The following is a 27,981-nucleotide window of genomic DNA, read 5'->3' as shown; positions in this document are numbered from 1 at the left end:
AAACCAAGTAACACCTGAGTTTTAAATAGCATTGTTTCATGCTGAATTTATCCATGAAAGGAACCACTTTGTATTGAAGGGTCACAGAACTAAATTCAATAGTAAAAAAAACCAAAAACAATAATATACACACACTTCTTTTTTCAAGTTTAAATTTACATAGCTTTCACACACCATTGTAACCAACCCTTTATTTCCTCCTAGTCTAAAAATTTCTAATGTGACATGCTGTATATTTTAAACTTTGAAGAACCAGTACTGAATATTTATATATTTATTCCATGCTTGATACTTTACTTTTCATTTCAAATTCCCTGACAGAAATCAAATTATTTATATCCCTGCTAGTTTTGAAAACAGTAAAATTCTAAAAAAATAACCACCTTAAACACATGGTATAAAGGAGTGAGTCAGCTTTAAAAATATTTATGCAGTGCTCCTTAAAAAAATAGCATTAATAACAGTAATGCCTGTGAAAGCTCCACCCATTTTAGTCATTATTAGTAAAATTACATCTCCCTCGTATTTTACCATTCAGAAAATTGTTTAGCTTCCAATCCAAATCTGTCCATGTTATTTTAAACAAGGTTCAACCCTTTAAGAACCGATATTGCTCCCCACAGGTGAACCCAGTCAGTTCATGGGCGTTCCCCACTTTCACTGGTTATTCAATCACCTCCCAGGCAGTGGGACAGTCTCAGAGTCTCCATGCAGGAAAAATACAGCTAATAGGGGCCTTCTGTCTATCAAATGAAAAACCTACTTAATTTAGTCAGGCAGTATAGAGGTAAAAAAATGTCAATTTAACATAATACCATACTTTAGAAACACTTGAAATACGATACAGGCAGTATTTAAGTAGAGTAAGACCCCTCTTTAGCACTTCTGTAGTGTCAACAGACCAAGCATAAGTGAAAATCAAACTAAGTCTTACAGTGGAGCTCATTTGCAAATATTGCATGTGGCCTTTAGGCTACCCCACCCTGTCCAAAAATGCAATGGCTACTGAAAATCTGTTAATTCTATGAAACCCACGGAGCCCAAAGGAATGCAAACACATAAAACCTTACTTCACTGAATTCAATATGAAAATTAATTCAGAATTTAATCGAGTAGTGATATTTCTTTATGAATTCCTACTCCTCCTTCTTCTCTTTGCACTGTATCTCAGTCTAATCACAGGAACAAAACTCCAGTTCTTTATAGACTAAATGTTGGCTCAGGTTACACACCTGTGTCTCTGCCCTCTTCTCAACTATGTTAGGCAGAGGAGAGGGAGGGAACAAATTAACTCCAGGTACTCTAAGGGTATGAGTATTTGCTTTTTAACTGAAAGTATATGCTGCTTTCCAGTCAAATAACTCCTGTCCTCCTAATGCATGAGCTGGAGTTGTAAAGTAAATGATGGAATGTTGACTTATTCTTCCTGAAGTTAGTGACAGACTTTATTCAGATTTTGCCTGGTGTGGGACTTAGAAGTTTCTAATCTTGTTTCCCAAGATGTACAACAAAACCTACATAAATTACATTGACATTTGTATACTTTAACAGATTAATTATTTTCAGTTATTCTTCCTTCCATCACTGGCTACTGCACCTCCTGGCAGACACACCTCATTGATTAATAACCCAGACTGGCTAATAAAGTAACAAAGGAAAAGAGGACTAACGGCTCTAAACCTGAGAGAAAAAAAAACCAAAATTGCCTTACATACATATTTTTTAATTTTCTTGCAGTAATAAGTCACACACAAAACACTTGCACCTTTCTTTTGGCACAATGAATATTTAAGAAGTTCTTCAAGTCTTAACTGAAAGAGGTGCTTTACTGAGTATAGTCTACTGAAATCCACAAAAAAACTGAAACATTCTTTCAAAAGGAACAAAAAATTTACAATTGTACACAAAAAGTCTTGAATTTTATTGAAATTTCAATTCTTGTATCAAACAAAAGCTTTTTCTTCGGACAAAAATATTCTCTTGGTGTCCTCCAGATACCAGAAACTGAATTGGTCCGTTAGTGACGCTGCTTTCTTTGTCATCTTCACAGAAGTCCACAAGGTTGAGCTGTTCCACCACTGGGTCTTATTCTATCGTGTGAAGGAACGTACATGACGGCCTCTTCCACTGCCTCCACTAACAAATTTCCCTCTTGAGCCACCACTGCTACTACTATTAGCACTTGTCCAGGACGGTCCAATTCCTCCACGGCCTCTGGACGCACGATCGCGAGGACTCGGTCGGTAGCCTTAAAGCAAAGAAAAGTATACTCAGTTGGAAAAAAAAAAAAAGCCCTAGGCGGAGTAGCTGCTGCCATAGCGTAAGAAACAAAACCAGGATGAGATACAAACAGCGTCTGTTTCCTCCTTTTAATTTTCACTTTTCTTTTAGGCAAGCACTGCTGCTTTAATTGCGCTATGATTACCATGGAGGTACGAAGAGAATCGAATGACAAAAGTCTGAGTGCAAAATTAAGATTCTGCGATCAAGTGTTCAATTCAGCAAGTTTTATGGGTTACAGGGCAGCTCGTACGAAAGCGTGCATTTGACATGGTCTCACTGACAACTGTTCACATATGCTTAAAACATTTGCTGAATTTCAAGGTGTCTGCAGCATCCTTGCATGGTTTCATTTGTAAAGCAAAAATGAAATTCAAGGAATTCTCTATAGTTCGATGCCCATATGAATACCATGTACCTGCTGAACTTAATGGTCTCAGTGGTGGCAGTGGACCCCTGTTAAAATTGCTTTGACCACCTCTACTGTCATTGTAGGTTCCCCTGGGCGTACTCTGTGCACTCCAACTTGAGCCTCGAGCACCTTCACGACGACTGTAATTTCCTAGATAGGGAGAGAAAAACCAACGCACTGTTGAGCAAACATCACTGGGTTTGGGGGTTTTTTTCCCATTTGAATCTTCACAATACTCAGGGTGGTAACATAATATTTATACAATTCAAATAGATAAAGATACTCTGTATCAACATACCTGCAGTATTCCAGCTTGAAGTCTACAAGTTATTGTGCACAGAATGAGGGAACCGATCTATTTATCAGGCAAGGACTCAAGTTGAAAAGAATTCACATTATCTAGCGTATCAAGACAAACTGTTATACTTTCAGATTTTGTGGTGAAATAAATTCTAGTATTTATAACTTTATGAATAGAAGTATTTTCTGCTTCTACTTTGCAAGGACTTGCCCTAATTATGGGATGGAAGGAAAAGGAATGCAATCTTGAATATGTATGAAAGAAATTTAACACTCTTCAGGTTACAATCTCCAGGTTCACTGAAGATTGCATCGTATTCCTGTCAGGATCTTCCATCCTTTTATTCCAAACCCTCATTTTAACCCAAATATGTATTGTGGTGTTTGATCTCAGTAACTACATGTCACAAAAGGCAGGGAAGCATTCCAAGAGTTGCTGAAACAGCTGACTCCTTTTGTAAAAGAGAGGCAGAAAGGCAGCATGGGAATTCACAGCCTTGTTTCACTTGAAAGGCATTTGTGATCAACAGGCTGTGAAGCAGTTGTTTAATGGCCTCTCTCAAATTAGCTATCTACAGCTTTGGAGGTTCTCACCTTCAAGAGAACCTTTCCTGGTGCTAAACAACTCATTGCAACAACACTGCTTCAGGAAGATCTCACACGGGGGACGATAAACTGCTAGGAAATTGGGTTAGTATTACTGAAGCAATTTTAGCATGCATCAACTCCAGTTCTAATACAGGAACCAACACACCTTTTGAAGCAGGTGGTGTAAAGAACCTGTTCTGACTGTGAAAAGCTCCTCGTCCTCCACGGTTCCCTGAGAATCCACCACGCGAAGAAATCTTCTGTGACACTTTTGGTGGCCTTTTGGCTGGTGGTATCCCATCTGGAGCAACCACTTCTTTGCTCTCTGCAGCCACAAAATCATCCACATGCATGGAGGGTGGCCTGCTTGTGTTCTGTTTCCTCTGACGGAAGATATCGTGTGGTCGAATTCCTTGTCCAAATCCTCCCCTTCCTCTTCCTCTGGGTGGTGGCACAACATGAGCTCTCTTTGCAGGCTCTATGTACTCAGATTTCCCACTGTCGTGACAAACCATGATTTAGTTAATGTAACACTGTACTACTGATGGTCAGGCATTCTCCATACTGGAGATGCAATTTGAAAGGTATCTGACATTTGATAACATACAAATCAATGCTGAAGACACTGTTAACTCATTAAGTTCATTTTACCTTGAAGTTATGAAGGTCTCATGCTTGTGCTTGCCAAGCTTGAACCCTTTTGTGGTTTTTGTGCGTCCAGGAGATGATGGTTCTGACAAAAATGACCTCTCCAATTCAGCCTGCAAGTCAAAGTCACTGCAGCCCTTCTCTGACAGTTCAATTAAGTCAACTTTTACCTTTAAAGAGAGAATTTAATCAAAACATCATTACTAGCACCTCCAAAAAAAAAAAAAAGAGCAGTAGTAACAAAAAACGCAGCACAGCTGCAGCAAAATTATCTTGATAGATCTGAACACAAAAGGAGTGAAGGGCATAGCTCTCAAATATGAACACCTATCTTGCCACTTAATGACCCACAGTTGAAAATTCTCTTGCTTAAGATAGAGCTCTATAAATTTATTAATGTCACTTTTATACAGTTTTGGTTTTGCTAAGGAAATTAAACCACAACTATCTTTGCATGTAAATTAAAAAAGTAAAACTAAAAGGGAATTAATGCAATGAAGTCAACAGAAACTGATTGTTTCTCACACAAGAAATTAAGACACTGCCAATTCCTTAGTTCTAAAAAACTCAGAATGTTACTGTATTTTTCATTATTAGTGTTCAAGTTTATAATCCAGAAGTTTCAAAAACTGTGAAAAGCTTTTGTGCAGGTAGTTTCATTTACTACTTCCACATTTCCCCCTTCTGTAACCTCAGAGCAAATATTTAAATAAAAAAAAGTGAACCTATGAGGCTCTTGTGGATATTACTGCAATAATAGAAGACAAGCAAGGAAAAGAAACTAATTAACATTATTTTCTTCCTTTAATACAAACTGATGAAAAGCCTCAAGAGCAGTGCAAAAGCAATTTGAGACTGACACAGCAACTGTTCCCCTAGGGTACTGCAAAAGATCCCAATTTTGTAGCAGCTTCCAAGTCAATCTGAAAGCATTTGATAACCCCTTTAACAAATGAACCTCTCTATCTGGGTCAAGTTAGAAAGGTGAGCTCAGGAAAATAATCCATTTGGCCACATGAATTTCTGATGCTACTAGTTCAGATTAACCCTCATTTTTAAAACCACTTCAGATACACTAATGAAGCCTTTTACCATATCTAGGTCAGTGTCTATTTCTTCAGCCTGAAAGGGTGAGAACCACATGGACTTCAGCTGGTCATCCATCACATCTGCCAACACGTACGTAGTCCTACAACAGAACAAGGCCAAAGGCCTGCTTGGTTATGAACCACAACCACCTGCAAGCATACACAGCACCACAGGACCCGGGGTGAACACTGCTGCCCTACTCTTGATACTCACATGACATTAGATACATTGGGACTCGTGGGTAGTAGTGACAACAGTGCTCTTTAGATCCTGTTTTTAATATACTTAATTTACGTATGCATAAAATACTCAGTTTTCACAAATAAATCACTGCTGACACACTCAACCATTTTACCTGTTGTTAAACAAGTTCTGAAGAGAGTCTGGTGCTGAAAGAGTAGGCTCAACATCTTGGTCACTCAGTGGACAAGAATCACCTGCTGACTCCAACATCTGCCTTACTCCAACAATGTTGTCCAGCAAGGATTCAAGGCCATCATCTTCCTTAGAACGATCCTATGTCAACACAGAACAAATCAGAATTTTCTCCCCTCTGCACAGAAGGAATAATGTTTTGCTTATTTATTAAAAAAGGTGGAGTTACTACGCAACAGTCTACCCAGCCACAAATAGTGAAAGTAAGACACTTGAGTACACAAACAACAGCAGAAAGCTCCTAGGTGTGGTACTAAACATACCATGCACCTAGGTTCCATTCCCAACTGATGCAATATCCTTTATAACAGTCCCAAGGAAGACACTGCCCCGGGTTTTATTTAAGAAGCTCTCTATTAAAGCATTCCAATGTCCTGTGTCTGCTGTTCCTCATTCAGAACAACTTTGGCTTTTTAATCTCTTAGTTAATAGATGTAGGCAGCCAGGGAAGGGACAGGAGGGAATAAAGCACTTGAAAGGCATTTGTGATCAACAGCTGTGGAGCAGCTGTTTCATGGACTCTCTTAAATTAGATATCTATTGCATGGCTGCCACCAGGTACACAGAATCACTCTGAATATCAGAGTTAAGTTTGCAATTATAATCACAGAAAAGTTGGATGCATTGAATTCTGCATGTCCTCTAGTCCAGTCCACAACATCACAGCTTGAAGCAGGACTATCATCAAAGCCAGGTCAAGTCAGCCATAACTTTATCCAGTCATATCTAAAAAAAAGTTCCAGTCACAGAGCCCAGAGCCCCACTGACTTGTTCAGTGCTTCACTCTCCTTCTCTCTCAGTGGGTAACTTTTTGTTTCCTAATGTCAACCTGAACCTCTGAAGCCACAATTTGGGGGCATTGCCCCTTGATTTATCATCTGGAATTACCAAAAGAGGTTTGATTCCACCATCTTTGTTAATATTTTCCCAAACAGCTGTGGCAAACTGTGAAATAGTTCCTGAGCCCTCTTCACCAGGCTAAACAAGCCCAGCTTCTTCCTCCTCTCTATCTAGCAAATGTTCTTTAGGTCCCTGAGCACCTTGGTGGAACCCTCTCCAGTTTCCCCAGGCCTCTCTAGAACTGGTGAGAGGGCAAAGCTGGTCACAGGTGAACACAACACTCACATGAGAGCTCAGCAGCATCCCGTGGTGGGACACAACAAGGCCCCTGGCTGTGCTGACCATGCTCCTTCCAGGATGGCTGAGAACACACTCACTCACCTGTTTCTAGTGACCCCTCACTGTTGGCCCACCTGTAACCTATCACCCAACACAACCACCCAGCCCCTGTCAGCCCAGCCTGCAACGAGGCATGGGACTATCCTGTTTCACTGCAGACGTTTGCATTTTTCCTAATGAACCACACAAACTTTCTGCTAAATCAATCCTAAAGCATTTACTGAGATCTCTCTGGATTGAGGCTTTGTTGTATGTCAGATTAGTCACTCCCCCCATCCTACTGGCATCCACAAACTCACTGAAAAGGTATCTATTGTTCAGGCCTCAGATGAAAACGCCCAGCAATATCCAGCCCCGAGTATTAATTCCACTTACCAGTCACCAGTAACACTGAGCCACTGCTAAGCTGGGGTTCCTGCTGTGTATTGCATTAACAATCTGCTTCACCACTACCCCACACCCTTTGCTTGTAGGTATGTGCTGCCTTCCATGACACCATCAACTGCCTGGCTAATAGGATGTGCTAACAGAAAACTGCAATATCAACTTGATTATTTGAACTCTTTTACCATAACATGTTTCTCCAGATCAAGAAGCAGGCTTTCTGGGGTTTCTTCTTTGTTTTGTAGTAGATGTTTTAACTCTGCAGTGGTAAGACCCAGCGTTCTGCCTGAATGGGATCCATCTGTTTCCATAAGGCTTCCCTCATCTCCACAACATCCCTAAAATATTTGACAGTTAGGGAGTGAGTACTCATAAATGTTCAGCACTTCTGGACTGCAAACCCCTTTGAATTCTAACACACATTAGAGCAAATTAGCAAAATGAGTTCTCTTGATTTAAAAATATACGATGTAAATTATTTTAACAAAGTACACTTCAACAAGCAAGTTTATGTACTGCATCAAGATGAATGCAACCCTTTCCTGTACTAGATGAGGTCTGTATCACAGATTCTATAGTTTTTTCTATACTACACATCAGTACAGCAGCTCTCTAACAGGATGCTGTGAATCTAAAAGTGGGACACCAGAGCACACTATTCACTTAGGAAATCAGTGTGAATAGATATGCCTTTCTTCCTTCTGAAAACCCCTCTTACTTACTAAACATACATCCCTGCCCAGCTTTCACACATTTCATTAAAAACTAAAGATGGCACTAACATTACTGATGGACAAGCCCCACCCAGCAATCTGCAGAATCAACTGCTTTCTGAAATAATTGTTCCTGAGCATGTCTCACACTGCAGATTTCAGAAAATGCAGCTGAGTTCAAGCATTCAATACATATTTGCTTACCAGCGTATCAGAGTTCAGAATCTGTCGCATAAAATCCAAAAATGAAGAGGCCAGTTCACCTGTGTCTTTGCTGAAACTAGTTATCACTCGCTTCAATACAGTGTACAGAGCATTGCTGTGCTTTCTTAGAGAGCTGGTTTTAAAACAAAAAGAGAGCAAATACTTTGTTAGTACATACACTGTGACTGTTCCACCATAACTGGTTAGAAGAAAATGGCATATATGCAAAATAAACCTGGCAAATTTTACAATTATCAAGTTCAGCCTTGATTACAAAGCTGGAGCTTCATTATTTTCTCCACACTAGACTCCTGTTTTCACCAGTACTGTCCGGTGAGAACATCTGCAGATATTTCAGAGTGCACAGCTATATATATACAGCTATATATACTAGCTCCAAAACATTCAAGACATCACAATTTCATCTTTGGCAGAAAAGGGACTGAAGTACAGAAATATGTGCTTGCACAAGGACCTTATGTATGAAGCAGGATCATGCTTGCAGCTACAATTTCACTCCATCCCCTGATGCCTAACTGCAGAAAACAAACTGTAAAGGCAACATGAACAGAAATAGCAAGGCTGTGCACTGAAGCTGACAGCTGGACACATGGGATCCAGCATCTCTAAGATGTGAGAACAGCATCTGTAACTTGCTAATTTTTAATTGGTCGTTTTATGGCTTCTTGCATCTTGTAAAGTGTTTTGAACCACCTTATATTGACAAGGCTCCTTTTTCTCTCTGCAAACCTCACCTTTTTGCCTCTGCACTTCAACTTCAGCAAACAGAAACAGGTCCAAATACAGGACAAAGAATCAAGTAGCAAAACAACATGTTGTCCAATACATGTATATTCTGTTCAAAGTGAGTGAACAAAAATAGTGTGGAAAAAAAAAACCAACTAATTGCTAAAGCCTTAATTGTCTGGAGATCAGAACACTCGGGGAAGTGCAAACTGAATCCCCTAAAAAGACAGGAATTACAGACAGCTCTCTAGTGTTCCAGATGAGAGCTCTTTGAGTGTCTCAAAAGGGAAAGAACAAGAACACTACATCTCATTCTAATCCTCCAGCCTTGGAGTGGGGAAACAGAGTGTACAAACCTGTTTCAAATGCTTTGTCTCCTTCTTGAAACTCAGTGCTTCCATATGCATACTGCAGAAATTATTCAGAGTGTGAAGGAAGACCAAAATACTGAGTAAAACACAGAAGCCCCAATGACAAACAAAAGCTTAGATGCCTGATCCTCAACATTTTCGACTAAACATGTAAAAAATTATTCCACACTACAGTTTTAAAATAATTTCAAGTTGTCAGTGATACCATAAAATACCATACCTCTTCAAGTGGTAGAAGCCATAGTCATGCTCTGTAAGGAACATCATTGTTCGGATGCATGTCAGCAGACAGCTGTAACTGCTCTCAGAATTCGTTAATGTTTCCATCAGACAGTCACAAATTAAGGGCATCAGCTCTTTGCTTGGTAAGGAGTTGGAAAGCTGCTCTAATTCAGACACAGAGCCTTCTGATGAACTTGGTAAAATAAGTGCAATATCCTAAAAGAATTATTGTTATACATATAGTAAAAATGCATTCTATATGCCTGCAGTAAATATAAACCATACATACATGAAGTCAGAAGCACTGGGTTCTTTCAACTATCCCTCTATCATCTTATTCCACTTTTTCAGTTATTAGTGACCAGCAAAATACTAATCTAGAATATCTTTTTCGTTCAGTCCTGTTAAGGGTTACAAACTATTATTTATTTCTGAAACATAAAAGCTTCAAATTCTGAAATATTGTAGCAGAGCTAAAATTAAAGCCCAATAGTCACTGGATAACATACACAGTTTCCTGCCTAGGTAGTCAATGTGTCTCTCAATCTCAAAAATCTCACTGGTCAAAGAGGCTGAAGTTCCTTGGCTGGTTCAGCTGGAAAAGAGAATGCTGAGGGGTGACCTCATAGCAATCTACATGTGCCTTAAGGGAACAGGAGAGGGGCAGGTGCTCTCCTCTCTCTGCTGACCAGCCACAGGACACAGGGAAATGGAATGAAGCTGCATCAAGGGACATTCAGGTTGGACATCAGGAAAAGGTTCTTCACTGGGAGGCTGGTCAGTCACTGGAACAGGGTCCTCAGGGAAGTGATTAGGCACCAAGCCTGTCAGAGTTCAGAGAGCATCTGCACGACACTCTTAGTCATGGTTTAGTTTTAGATATTCCTGTGAAGGGTGGGGAGTTAGACTTGATGATCCTTATGGGTCCCCTTCAATTCAAGATATGCTTTGATTCTAAGGTTCTGTGAAAACTAAGAGGCTGCAGACACCACCTATGAAGTTTAGGACCTTCTGTCACTTCCGTGTTTTACATAAAATAAAATAAGATTGATTTTCCCAACGATTTTGTATGGACAGAGATATCTTGTTTATATGCAAATGGCTGATTGTCTCTACTGACCAACAACATCCACATGTCTTTTGTGTAACTGAGGAAGCACTGGATCAAATAAATACATGCACTAGTGAGACAAATGATGGCATGCAAATCTGTGCACACATTAATTAAAAACTACAGGGCCAGTCTATGAATCAGCTTTCAACGAGCATTTCTTACCTTGCTCTACCAACTACTGGGTTTTTTTTTAATGGAGGAGTTCTACAGTACCAGCATAGCATACATATCATTATATTTGGAATACATTTTCAAGAGGTTTCAGTTAGATCACTAAGAGATACATATTTATTTAACTAGGTAAGAAGTGAACAGTGACAACTCAAGATTTGTCAGTGGCCCACAAGGAGAAATGGTATCCCTCTCTCAGTTGATGGGACAGGAAATCTTTGTGCCATTCAGTTTCTGGTCTCTAATGAGCTGCCAGAACAGTGCACATAATGCAGAAGACATGTCATAAAATGGAAAGTATTCACATTCAAGAGCAAGAAGACAGCATATCTGCCAAACTAGCCTAAACCATGCACACTTTTTGTGTTTTAACAATGTTATTTTTTTTTAATTTTGGAAAAAGAGAGGTACTTAAGAAACAATCTCATTTAATTTTTCTCCTACAACAATCAACACACATTATGCATTAAATATAGCCAATACCTGATCACAGAGGGACTGCAAAAGGGAAGTTACATATTCAGAACACTGCTGATGAGTGACATTGTCCCCAGCTGATCGCATCAAAGCCAAGAGCTCCTGGAAAACCTCTCCATACTTTTCATCTCCCTTAGTAGTTCCATTGATAAGATGCAGAATAGCCAATTTACAAGCTTTATGTGAAGCCAGGGCATCCAATAAAGCAAGCAGTCGAGTGGTCTGTCCAGTGTACTGCTTCTCTTTGTCTTCTGTGTTGCTGAAAGGGTATCAGTGCACTGTGAAAAAGCTGGTTTAAAGTGATCTAAGAAACTATAAAAACAACCATCACAGGAGTCATATAATTTTAGAAAAAATTCACCTAGTTTGCATACTTAAACTTACAGTTCCATTTACTTACTGCTCAACTTTCACTAAAGAACTTCTGGTCACATCATTAATTAATCTACTGTGCATTTAATATACTGTAGGGTATGTAATTGCATAAGATAAATATGCTGTTATGTAAACAGTATCTAAGGGGATAATTATGTTTTAAAGAAAGAGCACTCAGTTTCAAAACCCTCTGAACCTGTATCATTCAACTTCCACTGGTTTACAAACATCTACAACACATATGTAATCCCAGTACAGCAAACTTTACTGGCCTGCTCTTCTTATTTATGTCATACAGGTCCTTAAAAGCTCTTTATAGGAAAGATGAGGCTTTGCAAAGCCAACCTGAAGAAAATCTTCCTGAAATACTTACCATAAACATGCAACATGAAACTGTCTACATCAAAACCTAGAGGTATGAGCTGGTTCTCTGGCAACCTTAAGCATTATCAGGACACAACAGCATATAGCACTGGAATGAGAATTTGTTCAGCCCATAATGCATATTATTTCCAAAAGTATTTTCCTCCTGCTAAATCTACTGTGCAGAAACAAGGTGAATTTAACAGTTCATCAACAAAATCTTTGCAAGAGAAAACAAAAATACCTTTGCAGGTCTTCTACAATTAGATCCAATACTGTCCTCATGATGAGCAGAGCAGTAGGTGAAGCCAAGTCACAGAGCTGAACACAAATCCTCCTCAACATGTGCTGAATGGGCTGGCAGGACGAGCTGGAGAAAGAGCGAACGATCTCCTGGATCAGCTTGGCCTGCACGTGGAGGTGCATGCTCCACAGCTTCCTGGTGTTCAGGGCCACTGCAATATCATGGGCTTCAATTACCTGCACAACAGAAGGGCACGAGGGTTCTACCTGTCAATTATTATGATAAAATCTGAATTCTATCACAATGTATAAACAAAGTACGACTACTGTCTTCATTAAAAATCTGGAATGCCATTTTCATTGTCACCAGATGACAGCGCACGAGCCACCAAATTAGGTATTCTTTCAGGAGCATGGATTGCCACACACTTTTTATGCTTACTTAATAAAGATAACAAATTCAAGATCCATGACTAAAGAAAGAAGAGCCTTAATATACCAAGTTCAGCATTCAGAGTTAAATTAAAAGCTTCAGAGACAGTCATTTCAGTAACAGGAGTCTAGATAATCTCACAAGTGACAAAAGAACAACATATGACTGCTAACTTAGGAAAAATGCTCCAAATAATACCAATTTTGTTTCTGCTGAAAAAGACTTATCTACAAAGAGTCTGTGCGAGCCCAAATGCTTTACTGCAACTTTAATTCATCCTTTCACACATCTGTTCTTTCCACCATTACAAAAATGGTCAAAGCGTTATATATAAGTAATAAAAATTCTTTAAAAACTGAATACATCTCGGTTATACCTGAGTAGTCTGCATGGGCAGTGGAAGAGGCAACAACTCTGAAAGCAGTATAAGTCCAGAGAAAAAGCCTTCAGGAATTCTCAAAATTGATGAGAGAACTTCCTTCAGCATTAGAGACCAAGTATTGTTTGCCAAAGTTTCCTCAGAAATGGTAAGTTTTTCATTAACTCCTTGTGTAAAAGTCAGTAAGACATCAACAATGTCATTCTGGATTTTTTGTTCATCGCTGTCTAAGCGGCCTGAGAGCGGAATAGAGCAGAGGAGCATGTGTAAGGAGACGAGTGCTGCAGGAACACGCATGTCCTTGAATTCAAAGGAGCCTCCCCTCAGGAGCTCTGTCAGCATTGTTTTAAGCAGAGTCAGTGTACAGCGGGCCATGGAAATAGTAGTGACTCTGTGCAGCGTGGTGCCCATGTTGACATGGAGTCGCCAAGGCTGAATAAGGATGCTGTTCAGCTTCTGTAACACCCGGATGAAGGTGTCCATTCCCTCGGAAGAGAAGAGCTGAATAACTGCAAGATTCCACTTAAGGTCTTTCTGTTGACCTATACAGAAAAGAAATAATATTTCTGTATTTCTAATTTCTCCTGGGTAATCACAGTTACACTTTAGTCAGGTTTAAGTAGAAGACTCAGAAAACTAAGATTTGTACTTTAACCTGTACAAATCCATCAGCCATACCTTCTACCATAGGCGGTGGACATGCAATATGACAGAGAACACGAAGTGCAGTGGGAAGACCAACTCCATCTGGAGTCATCAAACTGTCAATATTCTTTTAGGAGAAAAGAAAAAAGGAATGAGCCTATATTACAAGGAAGGACTTCATGAGTATACTGCTTGCTGCAGTATACTCATGCTACAGAATTCAAATTCTCTACTTAGTTACTGTGTGTCACAAAATTTAAGTTTAACTATTTCACCTTTTGGTAAGCAGTTATAATTAAGGCAGAAACTAAAAAAAAGAGCAACAACATTTGCATTGTGTTTTACAGGAAGCTCAAAGATTTAAATAATTAGATCTTTGCATCATATATTTACCTTAGATTTCGTTTCAATAAATATAACAATGCAAGACCCAGCCTAGATCATAAGCTTTAATAGAAACATCTCTTTTGGATAACAGTATGTATTTTTAAATATGTTAGTACATATCTAAGACAAAACCTCAGATTACAAAAGGTCTAAGATTATAGAACATAAATAAAGATAACATCTACCTATATTTTACTGACCTGTTTGATATATTCAATAAGATTTGGAATACAATTTATTTCAAATCGAAGATTTTTCAAAGGTTCCAGCCACTTGCTGAGCTCTGGGGAAAAAACAAAAGACTTAAGTCAGCGAATTTATGATCATAAAACCTTTTCCAATCAAAATGTACCTAATTTACACAATATGCACTAAAGCCAAGCGCGAAATTTGTGGGGCATTTAGCGCAGCTGTAGCCAGCTGAAAAGCATCAACAAAACCAGAACTCCAGAACAGGCAATATATATTATGCACACTGACAAAATTTGGCTCAAGTCAATCTGAAGAAAATTTTCATCTCATTATCTGTAATCAGATCATTTTTTACAAAAGACACTCAGGGGCACTGTAAGCTAAAGAAAAGAACCAAAACACATTCCCCTTAATGTAAAGCACAGGTTATTACAAACTAAGCACAAAACTTCTATTAAGTGCCCAATTAGAGCCAACCTCTGCCCTGCACTCACTCATGCTAGAAGTCGTTACAGATTATCAGTCTCTCTCTTAGTCTAGAACAACCTGAAAGTCCCAAATTCCTGGGATAAGACATTTAAAGATTTAAAAACCATTACTCCTGAACACATTTACAAAAACATGAAGATCAAGTGCATATAAATTGATGACTCAGACTGATTTCATGATTTGGTTTAAAAAGCTAGATCTGGTTCTCATAAAGTGGTCAGGTGAGGAGCAAAAATAAGAGCATGAAGAGGAGAGATTTAAGCTAAAACTTTGAAGAACTCTGATTTCTTTCAGTGCATTTAAGTTTTGGAGGAGATTATTGGTATGTCTATATGAGTGGGTTAACCAGTGCAGAGCACAACTTTGGACATCAGAGTCTCAATGTTCAGGGGTCAGAATAGTCTCCAGCAGGATTTTTCTGTGTCCCAGGCCTGATCTGTAAGTCAACACAAGCTGGGAAGACACCAAGACACAGCTTGGACATCAAAAGATGGAGTAACGGGGTAACATGGACTATTCCATGTCAGCTGGCCTAGGTGCCTTGAAACAGTCCCAGGATTATTTAGTAGTAAAGATTCTGTCAGACTACATCACTGTCCTGGTTCCAGATGGGATAGAGCTTGTTTTGCTCCTAGTTGTTGTTCAGTGCTGTGTTTTGGATTCAGCATGAGAATAACACTGATAACACACTGATGTTTTGGCTGTTGCTAACCCTAAGTCAGTGCTTACCCTAAGTCAAGGATTTCCAGTGTCTCATGCTCTGTGAATGAGGAGCTGCACAAGAAGTTGGGAGGGAGCACAGCCAGAAGAATAGACCCAAACTGTCCAAAGGGATATTCCAGACCATAGGATGTCATGTTCAGTATGAAAACTGGGAGAGTTGCCCAGCAGTGGATGATCCCTGCTTGGGGAGGGGCTGGGCATTGATCAGCAGGTGGGCAATTGCACTGTGCATCACTTGTTTTCTTGGGTTTTATCTATTCTCTCCTTTTTTTTTACAATTATTACTATTGTTATCATTAGTACTATTAGTATTACTTTTTTTTTTTTTTTCAATTATTTAACTTCTTATCTCAATCCAGGAGTTTTACTTGTTTTTCCCTGATTCTCTTCCTCATCCCACTGGGGTGGGTGGCAGGGTGAGCAACAGTGGTGTGGTACTCAGTGTCCAGTGGGGGTTAAACCACAGCAATAGCAATAGTAAACAAAACTAAGACTCAGCTCACTGACTAGTTAGTCCACTTCTACAGAAATTTGTTCTCCTATTATCAACACAGTTTGAATAATTTCAAATTTCCTGTAATTATCCAGAATTCATGGTAGCCATTTTACTTGAAAAAAAACTAACTATAAGTATTTCCTATTTAACTCTCATTAACAGAAAAAAATTGCACATTATCTCAGTGACTCAACTAATCAGATGCAACTGCAGAAGTAATTTCATTATCCAAGCCAGACAACTGTAAAGCACTAATTATGCACATAAAAAAAATTTCTTCTATACATTCAAACAATTCAGTTGATAATTACACACACTATACCTTGCAACTTGGTGTTATTTTCATCTGCTTTACAGAGCTTCAGCAGAGGTGCTGAGTGCTGTTCCAGCATTTGGACATCACTGGAAGATTGTACCACCAGCAAAACAAGGATGCAGGCGTAATTATAAGCCACTGACTTCTTAGACTTTGAGTCTCTGAAACAACAACAAGGTTTTCCTTTAGATCTCAGCTAACACAAATGGATATCTGTTAGATTTTCATTATTTGACCCCTAAAAATCTACCTACATAACTTTTACCTTCAACAAGGATTGCCCCATATAATTATCAATGAAAGAAACCCAAACAATTTCCTCCTATTTTTTGGCAAGTGAACAATTTCTGCCACATTATACACATTCATATTCATTTCAGCATCAACAAACCATGAGTTCCAGTCAAGTGGCTTGCAAATATTTTTATGTAACTATCTGTTTCACAAATATTTTAAAATCACTGCTACCTAAAGTAGTACAACTGCCTGTCCAGAGAAAACAATGACTGCATTTAACATCTACAAGAACTTGAAGAATTGAGATATTCCCACCCCAGAGTAGCGTGCAGTACTCTCCATACCCAGTCAAACTTTTTACTTGTTTCACAGACAACATTTTAAGCTTGAATAAAAACTCCCTACCTACTGATTTTTCCACATAATCAAAAGTTTGCTCTACATATATTACAAGAACTTTGTTGATGACCTACACAGATTTGGGGTGTTAAGTACTCGAATACAAATGACAGGCCTGATTTTGTATTACATGCTTCCACTTAAAAGTTGTTTTGGCTTTAAATAAAAACATCAGGATTTAAAGGAAATTTTAGATTTATAGAATTATTTATAAAAGATAGATACTTTTAAAATTAAAAAACTAAAGGAAATAAATAAATGAATACATTACCCCAAAGCTTCTTTGGAATAGTACTCCATTAAAGTAATAAGACTTTGGAGATTTTTTTCCAGACTGAATACATGAGCCACAGCAGATCTTCCTACAGGGTTAAAGGTGATCAAGTAAAGATTGTGAAGTGTTCCCAGCAGATCTGAGTGGTCAGTCTCCTCGCTGGCTGTGCACCGCTGGAAGTGGCAGAACAATTCTGAAATGCACTGTAACGTCTGCGTTGAATGCAGGAGCCACAGGGCAAAAGGATCCTCGTTGGCACCATCTGACTGCAGACCTTCCTCTTGATCTGGGTCAGAAAACTGACAAAGTGCTCTAACCAACAAGTTTGTTGCTTCATGCTCAGAAATAAAGAAAAGAAGACCCTTCTGTGACTGTGCCAGGAAACGCAATATATCTCGGATAGCCTGGAGCACACCTGGATGTGCACCTGTCACTGGAAGAGACAGTAGCAAAGTAATGCATTCCAAGAAATGGTGACTATGAAGATATCTGGAAAAAAAAAAAAAAAAAACAACAACAAAAAAACCAAAATCAGGAAAATAATCAGCAGTGCTACAAATATTTTTCAACACTTCATATAAAACTATGTACCTCCTAGCTTCAGTACTTATTGGTCTGTGGACTACAAGAAATAATAACTAATTATGAAGCAGTAAAAAATTTAAACCTTACAAAATGTAATTGCTATTATATTTACAAGAAATAAGTCCTAAAATTCTGATCCCCATTAAAAAAACTCAAACAATAAAAACCTCAATTATATCTACACACAAAACAGGACACTGTATTTTATTAAATTTACTGCATCTGAATCATCATCAATGTCAGATTCAATGTTTTAAATGTGCTAGGAAATCAATCATTATAGCATTTCTAGCAGCAATTTTTGAAGACTCTTTGCATGTAGATGCCTATATTCAGCCATGACCTACACCACTGCTACCAAAGAAATCTGTCAGCATTTACAGAAATACTTTCTAGATAGAAACTTGCTAACAGAGTAAGAACCCATGAGATGTTTTAACTGGCTGAAGGCAGGCAAGCCTCAGCTCCTCTGCTTGTGCTGTGAAAGTGAGCACAGTGACACAACTGCATGACTTTTTCATCAATCTGAGACCAGTTTGCATCTTGCCACCTCAACATCCAGACTGAGGAATTCCAGACCTATTTTATCCATACACATAGTTGTGTTCAAAGATAACAAATGGAACACTCTAGAATTACAACCACTTTCAAACTGGACAGCACTAAGCATAACTGGCCAGCATCTACGAATGCAACTGAAGGGTGAGCACATTACCAGCAATAAAGAGATTAAAAAAGAGTAATAAGGATGTTAACTTCAGGCTAGGTGCATTCTAGGATGATCAAAAGCCAACAAAATAACAGGCACATTAACTTATCAAACTCTCTCAGACTTGATATCGACAATCTAGAATCTTCCAAGAAAGAATTAAGTGAAATATCTCAAAGTCACTCCTGAAATGAATTTCAATCAAGCTAGAGGAAACACACTGTAGAAATTGAATTCACAAGTGCTGTACCTAAACAGGACAGGGTAAGGATCATCCCTTTCTGGAGGGCCTGTAATGCGTGCCATGGTTGGGAAAGATTTCACAGGGGGCTGAATCATTGTATGAGGAGCAGTTTCCATCAAATGGAAGATCTCTTCAAGAAGACTAACAAGTTTTTCCATCTCTCCTTCGCTTATATTAGACGATTCCAAAAGATGATCCATATCCATAGGAGCCTCCACATCATTTTCATATTCTTGGTTGGTTCTTTCAAGTCCTGCCAAATCCTGGTCCTGTTCTGGCTCTGTGTGATTAGGAAGAGGAGGAGTGCTCTCTGCTAACTGATCCACCACCTTTTTAATGTCTGACAGAATCTCGTAGAAGTGGCATTTCTGGAGAATTGCAGAACCAGCTGTAACAACTCGCACAGTCTGATCTAACAGTATGAGTTCCAGGAGTTTCTGATAACCACTTTTTTCATGTACATCTGTGCCACCTCTTAGAAACATCTCCATTCCCTCAGTCATACTAATGACACTATCCAACGCTTTAAAAGCATTAAGTTTAAGGGAGGATGATACATGATCTGCAAACAACAGTTCAAACAACACATTTATCACTCCTGCCTGCAAGAGTGCTGTTATTCCTTGAGTCCCACATTCTGCTAATGAAGACACCAACTTTGTCCCAGCTTTGAGCTGTCGAACGTTCAAAGCAATGGGCTGCTTGAGAGCCACCTGAAGGTTTAAAGCCTGCAGGGTCCAGTCTACTAGCTGGGTAATATAGTCTTGCTTTGTGTCTTTCACCAGCAGGTAGCTCAATTCTTTAACTATTAAACTTGGAATTTCTTCTAATGCCGTGACCCACTTTGCACCCCTTTCCTCTTGATATAATTCCAACAGTTCAGTTAATTTAACTGAGCCTTCCACTGCCCCCGAATTTTCTTTTTCTGTGTCTTGATCCTTTATTTTAGCAACTTCATTTTCAAATACAGTCTTGTAAGGGCAGCTGAAGTATAAAAGCGGTCCAAGTTCCTTTTCAAAAGGTTCATATGTCACAGGAGGCACAGATGCCAGATCCTCAGGAGTATATTCAATATCAAAGCTTGGATACTTAAATGTTTCACGTTCTAGATCAGCAATTACATCTTCATCACTTGAAATCTGCTCATAGCCATCATCTCCTAAAAAGAGAAAGATTAAGTTACCAAATCAGTTATGAATAAAACAATTCATAACTGCAGAGAATATCTTCCAAATACAAGTAGTGATTCATTTTACACAAATATTATTAGCTAGAGAACAACCACACACTAACATACAAAAAGCCTTCTCTGTCAAGATATGAGTGAAAGCCCCACCTGACAGGCATTTATGTAATAATGGAGTCACTTAAAAGAATGTATAAAGCAAGAAGTTTAACTAGAATACACATTACTACAACTATATTGTCCAATTTTCTTCCAGTGATTGCACCTATAAAAACACTTCTAGCCTGCAATTTCTGCATAGACATGGGTGGGATCTTTAAATAATACAAGAAGATGACAATTAAATATATTATATAAACTACTTCACATGGTTTTTGCTTAAGAAATAGTCTTTCACCACTTTCCTACATTTTAAAACAAAACATAACAAGATTGAATATTCATTCTCACCTATACAACTGTATCTATTTTCCTCTATTTATAGAAAGTTTTACTATAAAGGAATAAATATTCGACAGCAAGATACTGCTCTTGAGAGATGCCAGCACCACAAATAAGGCAATGTTGCAATAACCAAGTGTCCTAGGGTGATGCTGGGTGGGGGTGCTGTGCCTGTTAAATAAACAGGTTCTTTCCACTTCTCTCTGAGGAATCCTTCCCAAAGAAGCTGAGGGGAGGGGCTGTGTGGGTTTGATTTCTGGAAGGGCCCCCTTTGGAGGTTTTCTCCCAAATTTGCCCCAAACCAGGACACTAAGGGAAAAAAATTCAGTTCCCTTGCACATACTCATGCAGGTACTGCCATCAAAATTTCATAAACCTCTATTTTTTTTTCTAAACTCTTCAACTTACCATCACCTTCTTCCTCCTCTTCGCCCTCTTCTTCATCTTCATCATCTTCCTCCTCCTCTTCTTCTTCCTCATCAGCAATACTCTCTACTGTATGACCATCATCATCGTCATCATCATCGTCGTCCTCATCCTCCTCCTCCTCAACATCCACATCATCATCATCATCCCCTTCCTCTGGCTGATCTTCCTCTACCTCTCCATCGTCCGAGTACTGGCTTTCTTGGTGAACGGACGTTCGATCAGGAGAAATCGGCTCAAAGTAATCCTCCCTGTGGTCCACATCATCTTCTTTTTCCCCAACCACTAAAAACAGATACAAAGTTTCAGATATAAGAGCACTTCCCTGAAATCCAAAGATATTAACTAGGACTGGCCCTATGAATAGGACCCATCTGGCCCCATACACTTGGCCTGACCATTCCCTCCTTGATTACTGAGGGTTCATTCAGCTCCCTGTATGTGACTTCCAGCCCAGGGTGCCTGGAGAGTAACTGCTTTTCCTACTAAAGACTGAGGCAAAGAAGTCATTAACTACCTCAGCTTTTTACACATCCTTTGTCACCATGTTTCCTCTGCATACAATAAAAGAGATTCTCCTCAGCTCTCCTTTTATTTTTTGCTAAAATATTTTATTGTCTTTAATGGCAGTATGTATTTTTTACTGCACCACATACACTACAGATGCAAAAAAAGCATTTTGAAAATCTTCTCGTGATTTGACTGAACACAATCACTTAGTTCAGCAAGACTATGAATACAAAGAGTTCTTGACACTTCTGAGCAATACAGAGACTGGGTAATTTGGCAGATGCTGCAGAATAATGCAGAAGGGCAATGGGTACCAGACTCAACAGAACACCCAGATAAAACACAAGCAGCATGTTTAACAGTGCATTGGTTAACAGCCAATATTCCCAATCTACTATCTTTAAAAATGATGCAAATGAACAAACCCAAAGCCTATTTTTCTCCAAATCCCTTTCCTAAAACTGAATCTGTCCAGCAGAAGTAACAGCAGATAAGAAACTTCACACTGGGCAGGAACACAGAATTCTGCCTCCTCTAAGCAGTGATGTGCAGCAAATAAAACACAGTCTCTTCTCATTGTACCTGACACTGGCATGGGTTCATCCTCATCATCATCAGGAGGAGGAGGGCCTGGAGGTGTCCTTGGTCCCCTGGGCTGTGGTCTTGGAGGACTGCCATTGAATTGGTCCTCTTTCTCTCCATCAACTATATTTATTGGGAAAGTAAAAACTTGCACTTAATGAAACCTCAGGAATAAAAGCAGAAAGTTTTTGGGCTTCAGGGCTATTTTTGACAGGGGAACACAATTGCCCAGCTTTTACTTTATCTATATTCTGCATTACAAGAGACAACTTTCTAAAGTCACTTTTGATGAAGTAATTTTTGATGTAAACAAGAACTACATCAATAAACAAGCTTATTTTTTAATATAATACTCGTTTCAAACTTATATGAGTAATGCCGATTACTCTACTCATACTGTAACTCTATCAATAATATCTGAATTGCTTTAAAAAAAGTTCACATTTTACTCAACTGGTTTTTACAGTTTACAATTGTCTTTTACTGCATATAGTATGCAAATTTTGCAGTCTTCCAGCCATACTTTGAACAATAGTTCTAATTTTAAATCTACAACAAAAACTGAAGCAGGAATTTGACCATGGAGTCTATTCATGGCTGTTCCAAAACCAGCGCAGAGCACTCCTCTGTAATGTATTTTACACAAGTCAGATAAGCAAAGTTAATTACAATTGTGAAATTTTCTTATGACTTTAATAATATTTTAATCAGTTTTTTTTTAATATTCCAATCAGCTACATTACAATGAGTTCACACAAGTTAAACTGCATTTTTACCATCCAAAGTAACTAGCAACACATCAAATAAACCACTCTCATAAAAGCACTGGATGAGACTACTTAAAACCATTCAATATAAATCTAGAAAAAAATATGAAACTAAAGACACAGCTAAGAAAAATGAAAGCCACTGTAATCTAAAATGTGGAAGATTTGGGGATTTGTTTTTCACATGGGATACTGTAACACTGATTTGTAAAAGAAAAAAAATCTCTTTCTTCTCCCAAGACTCACCATGTTTTGGATTCCTTTTCAATCCAGGCTGCTGCTGGGGAGGTGGAGGCGGAGGGGGTGGTGGAGGAGGTGACTCTCTCTCATGAGTTATTACCCTGTCAACTGAGCCATATATTGCCAAAGTCAGACAGTTGTACCACCCTCTAAGAACCAATCCATCTGTGTTGACCTGTTGGTTTTTCAAAAAAAAAAAAAATAAAAGGAATAAAAAAAAAAGAAGGGAAAAAAAAAAGCACTTAAAGACAACTCCACAACTCCAAAACAGTTACTCTAGCATCATTGTATCTGTATCTGCATAAAAGCCAAAAGAAAAATTCAACATTAAAATACCTCTTTATCCCACATTTTGAAAACTGAGAACACATTAAACACATCAATCACTGCAACAAATAATCTTTCTCCAAAAGCATTAAATTCCTTGCAGCACATACATTGACTAGATGCTGGATCCACTACAGCCTATTAATGAAAAAAACCCAACAAACAAAAAAATCAAAAGACAATACGAAAAACCACAAGAAAACTCTAAAGAGTATCTAAACTACAAGCAGGTTCCAGGATAAGGTTTGAAACAAAAATCCCTTTATACAGTGCTAACACACCACCTGAAACCATATTTACACCTAAATGACAGGGGGAAAGAGGAGGTTTAAATCGCACTGCATTACCTTTGCATTGGGCCTGAAAATAATTGAAGTGTTTTCATCATATTCAAGGCTGTTAAATGAAAGATACAAAGTCATTTTTCCTTAATACAAAGCAGAAGTAAAACACAGCAATACTAATCACACAAGTCAACAATAAAACACTGAACAAATACATACAAGAAAGAAAAATCACTTCTTTCTACAGAATTCCTTGCATTAATATATACGGGCTCTGTAAATTTAAAAATAACAGAAATTTTTCTTACTTTAGCATAAACCTCTGTCCTTCCCTACAAACTAGCAAAATCCAAAGCAAACCTGAAACTCATAGGAGATAGAGGATTTTCTATTGCACATTCTCTGCACTATAAAAATTTTCAGGAAGAAAAGGTAGATAATGAAGTCACACACTAATCTTGAAGGAACTTACCTTCCCAGCCGATCAAAAACAGGGGCACTTGGCTTGCTGACATTGTTGAAAAACAAGTCCAGTTGAAATGAATGGGGGGATGTCTCTCTAGGAACAGAATGAAAGTAAAATTAAATTAGATGTTAATTCCTTATCAGAGTAAGCAGGACTACCACAAAATTGTACTGTTTAAGGAACGCCCGAAAATAATTACATGTTCAGCAAACACATAAATACATTTTACATTTTTATGTAGGAAGGTCTACTGAGATACAAAAGTTCAGCAGAACAATAAGAGGAAGATTTTCCTGAATCTGATACCTGGTGTCTGTCACTTACCCATAAGCCCTGTTGTCAGGCAAACTTGTGTGAGCTCTCACTCCTGGAGGAATGACTCGGACTTCATTGATGTAAACCACGCACGGAAATCGAACCACGTCAATATTGGTACTTTGCTGCAAAACAAAGAGGAAGCAAAGTCAGGAAATGTAAAAAATCAAACCACATAATGCACTTGTATTCTCTACTAACAGAACATGTAGCAATCTTAATAATAAAATTCAATTCTGTAAAATGCTAAACACTGATAAACACTGTTATACTGAAAAATAGTTTTTAATATAATCTCAGCATTTTTCACATATTTGACACTATTTTTTTCATAGAAAGTGTTACTATTGAGTTTATTTACTTAATTTACTACCTTAATTTGCAAGAATCTTTTTAACAGTAACAGGTTGTTTTTTCCAGACAGAAAGTATGCATGATGTAGTTCTAAACATTATCAAATTTCATATTTCAAATATAATATTAAAAATTATAACAATATTGTAATTCAGTACATCTGACTTACAAAAGTAAGTACAAAAATCTGTACAAAATTTCCATATGATGCTTATTTTTCCAATTTTGCAACACCTGAAAACCTTTAGCACTTATCATTTCTGTTTACCACACAGAAACAGCAAGGATAAAGAATTCTTCTACTTTCCAAAAAGATGTTTGAGCAAACTAGAAAGTTATCAAATTTACAGTGACTTTCCATGTAGCAGCTATTAAATAATTAATGCTGGACATCTTCTCTCACTAAATTCACTGCATTACATCTTATTACATTTATCCATCATTTTATCATATATGCTCATTAAACAATACATGCAACTTCATGTTCAATTGTAAACATATAAAGACTTTCTTAAGAGAAGCTCAGAATCACATTTCCAATTAGCAAGCTGAGTCAGCAAACTGACAGGAAAAAAACACAAGCCACTCATCTGTCTATTTACACAACTAAAAAATGAAGAATAAAAAAATAAGTTGATCTGCAGTTGAAATTTATCTCTTTCACTACAATCAAAGCAATGAAACCAGCAGAAAGCAAGTACTAAAATTTTTAGAAAGCTAGCAAGCAATGAAACAGACAAAGTGGAATTTTAAAAACAGTTTTTATGATACGGTTTTAGGCACGTGTTACTGTCTTCTAAAAAATCGATGCAGACATTTTTTAGCACACAACACAACAGCTTGGCCTGTGGGCTGGTGTGTCAGAAGCTGGATGGTGGAACCAAAGGAATCCTGCTAGGACAGGCAGCACACACACGAACAGAACAGGCTGAGTGCAGCCTGCATGGACGGAGGCTGTGGGAGCTCATCTGTGCCTCTAAAAAACATCTGAGTCATGCAGGAGACTCAGATTTCTGGAGGAAGGGCTGCTCTGGGGAGCTTCATCCCCAGGAGCACCACCAAATAAAGAGAAATCCCACTTTAAATGATGCTGGATTATGTCCTGACAGCCATGCATCAACATCACCAAAACAAGAAGTGAATTCAACCCATTTCTCCTACAAAACATTAAAAAAGACCCTACATCAGAACTCAACAGCAGTTAAACTGCACAGCTAAGCCAAAATAATAATTTTATTCAAAACCACAGCAGTATTTTCCAAGAACTGTAAGTTCCAGTGCAACACTCATAATCCACAAGGCAGAAGCAGCAGTGTAACATAAAAAAGGCTTTCAAGAAACACATAACACAACTGAGGTTCAGGTTTGGACAATGCCACTGGTAAGAATGGAAGTGATAAAAAAATATTTTAAAATATTAAAAATGTTCAACAAGAGAACATAGGGTCCTGAAGAAGAATAAGAGTGGCTACTGTTTCTACCCACACTGGGTAGCACTCCCTACCTAACACTATTCTAAATAGTGGAATTAAAAACACATTTAGGCCTAGCTAATCTGGACAGCTAGAAGACTCCTGAAAAACTTTTCAACTTCATTTAATTGCATTTCAAAATACTCCATTTTCTTTCTTTAATGCCTATCCATAAACGCAGTCCAGTTATTGTATGAATTTGAAACGTCTTTGTCATGCTAAAGCACACAATCACTTTTCCCCAACAGTCCTGTTCCTCCTCCCTGAACGGCACATGGAGCTCAGCCCCAGACAAATCTGCTGCAAGATCAGCAGCTTGAAAGATGCTCAGGATCCCAACACTCTCAAAGTGCAATATCTGCACGATCTACCACGGCCAAAAAAGCCTGACACACTCATTTTGTGTAAAGTGAACAAATCTAAGGGAATATCTCGCACACACACAAATATCCCTCCTCGTCATCAGCTATACAAGAGCATCAGGAATCTCACAAGCGGCAGGGCACGGCCGCTTCAGAAGTCAACTTCTTCCATGAGATCGCCTCCTCGAAGCACGCTTATCCCCTTTGTTCTCCGCTCGCCTCTACTCCCCGCCACCTCCAAACCCCCGCTGCTTCCCACCACCCTCCGCCCCTGCCAGCAGCGCCTCGGGCTGCCAGGACAGCGGCTCGAGCCAGGCTCCGCGTCGGGCGAGGCGGGAAGGAGGCGGCAGCTCCCGCTTGAAGGCACCAGCCCCGGGGCTGCTCACGCCCGACCGCCGCCGGGGCCCGCCCGAGCGGGGCTTCCGCACTCCCGGGAGGCCCCGGCGCAAGCAAGGGAGCGCCGGCAGCAGCCTCGGAGGAGGGAGAGGAGAGGAAGGGAGGTGAGAGGAGAGGCGGACCCGAACCCCGTTTTACCTCCGCGCTCTGGTGCTTGAACGTGTCCAGGAACAGCAGCTCGGTGGCGGCATCCGCCGCCATCTTGGCCGGGCCGCGGGGGACGCGCTTCCGGCGCGCGCGAGAGCGCTTCCGGGCCGCGCGGGGCGCGGGGGGCCTGAGGGCGGGGCGGGGCTGAGGGCGGGGCTAAGAGCGGGGCGGGACTGAGGGCGGGGCGGGACTGAGGGCGGGGTGCAGCTGAAGGCGGGGTTCAGATGAGGACGGGGCGGGGCTGGGCTGAGGGCGAGGGCCGGGCGGGTCCTGCCGCCCCCTGCGCCGTCAGGGGAGACGGAGCTTGGGTTGCTTCAGCACTCACGGAGTCATAGAATTAATTAGGCTGGAAGAACCCTCTGAGATCGTCGAGTCCAACCTTTCACCTGCTAAAACTCGGGCCGCAATCGGGGCTGGGAGCACCGGGGCGGTGTCCCCGTTCTCCACAGAGCCCGGTCCCCGCTGGGCGTCACCGCAGTCCGCGCCGAGTCTTTGCCTCCGCTCGGTTTCACAAGCTCGGTGCTGGTTTATTTCAGCCCCGCCTAAGAAATTTCCTTTGTAGCTTTTCCCGTGCTTAAAGCAAACTCTTTTCAGGTGAAGAACGTGTCGCTTCTCTCAAGTTCGTGAGGCACAATTCCTTTCAACCTTTCCGCAGTGTCAGACGTACCCGTTTAGCATCCATGGCCCTTCTGCAACAGCAGCCAAGTTGGACAAGCACTGGGGACGCCACGAAGCCAAAGCCTGCCCGTGGCCCGGAGAATGATGTGGAATTAATCTTACGCAAGCGATGCTGGTTACACAAGTTTTCTGTACGAGCTCTATGCGTGACAGCACAGCTGTACCATGTGTCTTTGGAGGAAGCTGTAAAAAGATGTGTTACATC

The 27,981-nt window shown here is 39.6% G+C and overlaps 1 protein-coding gene across 1 annotated transcript; it reads right to left on the bottom strand.

Annotated features, from left to right (window-relative positions):
* Window positions 1-15: 15 nt before the first annotated feature.
* Window positions 16-27,170, bottom strand: VIRMA (vir like m6A methyltransferase associated). The gene is made up of 24 exons (XM_058026860.1): window positions 27,090-27,170; window positions 24,377-24,492; window positions 24,059-24,145; window positions 23,650-23,698; window positions 22,982-23,150; window positions 21,969-22,091; window positions 20,859-21,161; window positions 18,830-19,982; window positions 17,283-17,774; window positions 16,382-16,536; window positions 14,360-14,442; window positions 13,806-13,899; window positions 13,125-13,669; window positions 12,317-12,552; window positions 11,341-11,593; window positions 9,571-9,788; window positions 8,233-8,365; window positions 7,501-7,653; window positions 5,673-5,833; window positions 5,321-5,417; window positions 4,232-4,398; window positions 3,747-4,078; window positions 2,699-2,842; window positions 16-2,248 (listed from the first exon to the last, which is right to left on the bottom strand). Exons 1-24 carry the CDS (start codon window positions 27,150-27,152, stop codon window positions 2,091-2,093), a joined length of 5,484 nt encoding a protein of 1,827 aa, XP_057882843.1. The 5' UTR covers window positions 27,153-27,170; the 3' UTR covers window positions 16-2,090.
* Window positions 27,171-27,981: the final 811 nt, after the last annotated feature.

This window comes from Melospiza georgiana, chromosome 1 (genome assembly GCF_028018845.1).
Source record: "Melospiza georgiana isolate bMelGeo1 chromosome 1, bMelGeo1.pri, whole genome shotgun sequence".
NCBI classification, from domain to species: Eukaryota; Metazoa; Chordata; class Aves; order Passeriformes; family Passerellidae; genus Melospiza; species Melospiza georgiana.
The sequence above is the reverse complement of the archived record's forward strand: the minus strand, read 5'-3'. Positions and strand labels throughout refer to the sequence as shown.

Bases quoted from the DNA above. Each gene is read 5' to 3' on its own strand.
- VIRMA (XM_058026860.1), bottom strand. From the start codon at position 27,152: ATGGCGGCGGATGCCGCCACCGAGCTGCTGTTCCTGGACACGTTCAAG. The intron at 24,146-24,376 runs GTAAGTGACAGA...TTCTGTTCCTAG, and splicing joins CCTGACAACAGGGCTTATGG to AGAGACATCCCCCCATTCAT. The intron at 14,443-16,381 runs GTATAGTGTGTG...TTTTTTCCCCAG, and splicing joins AAATAACACCAAGTTGCAAG to AGCTCAGCAAGTGGCTGGAA.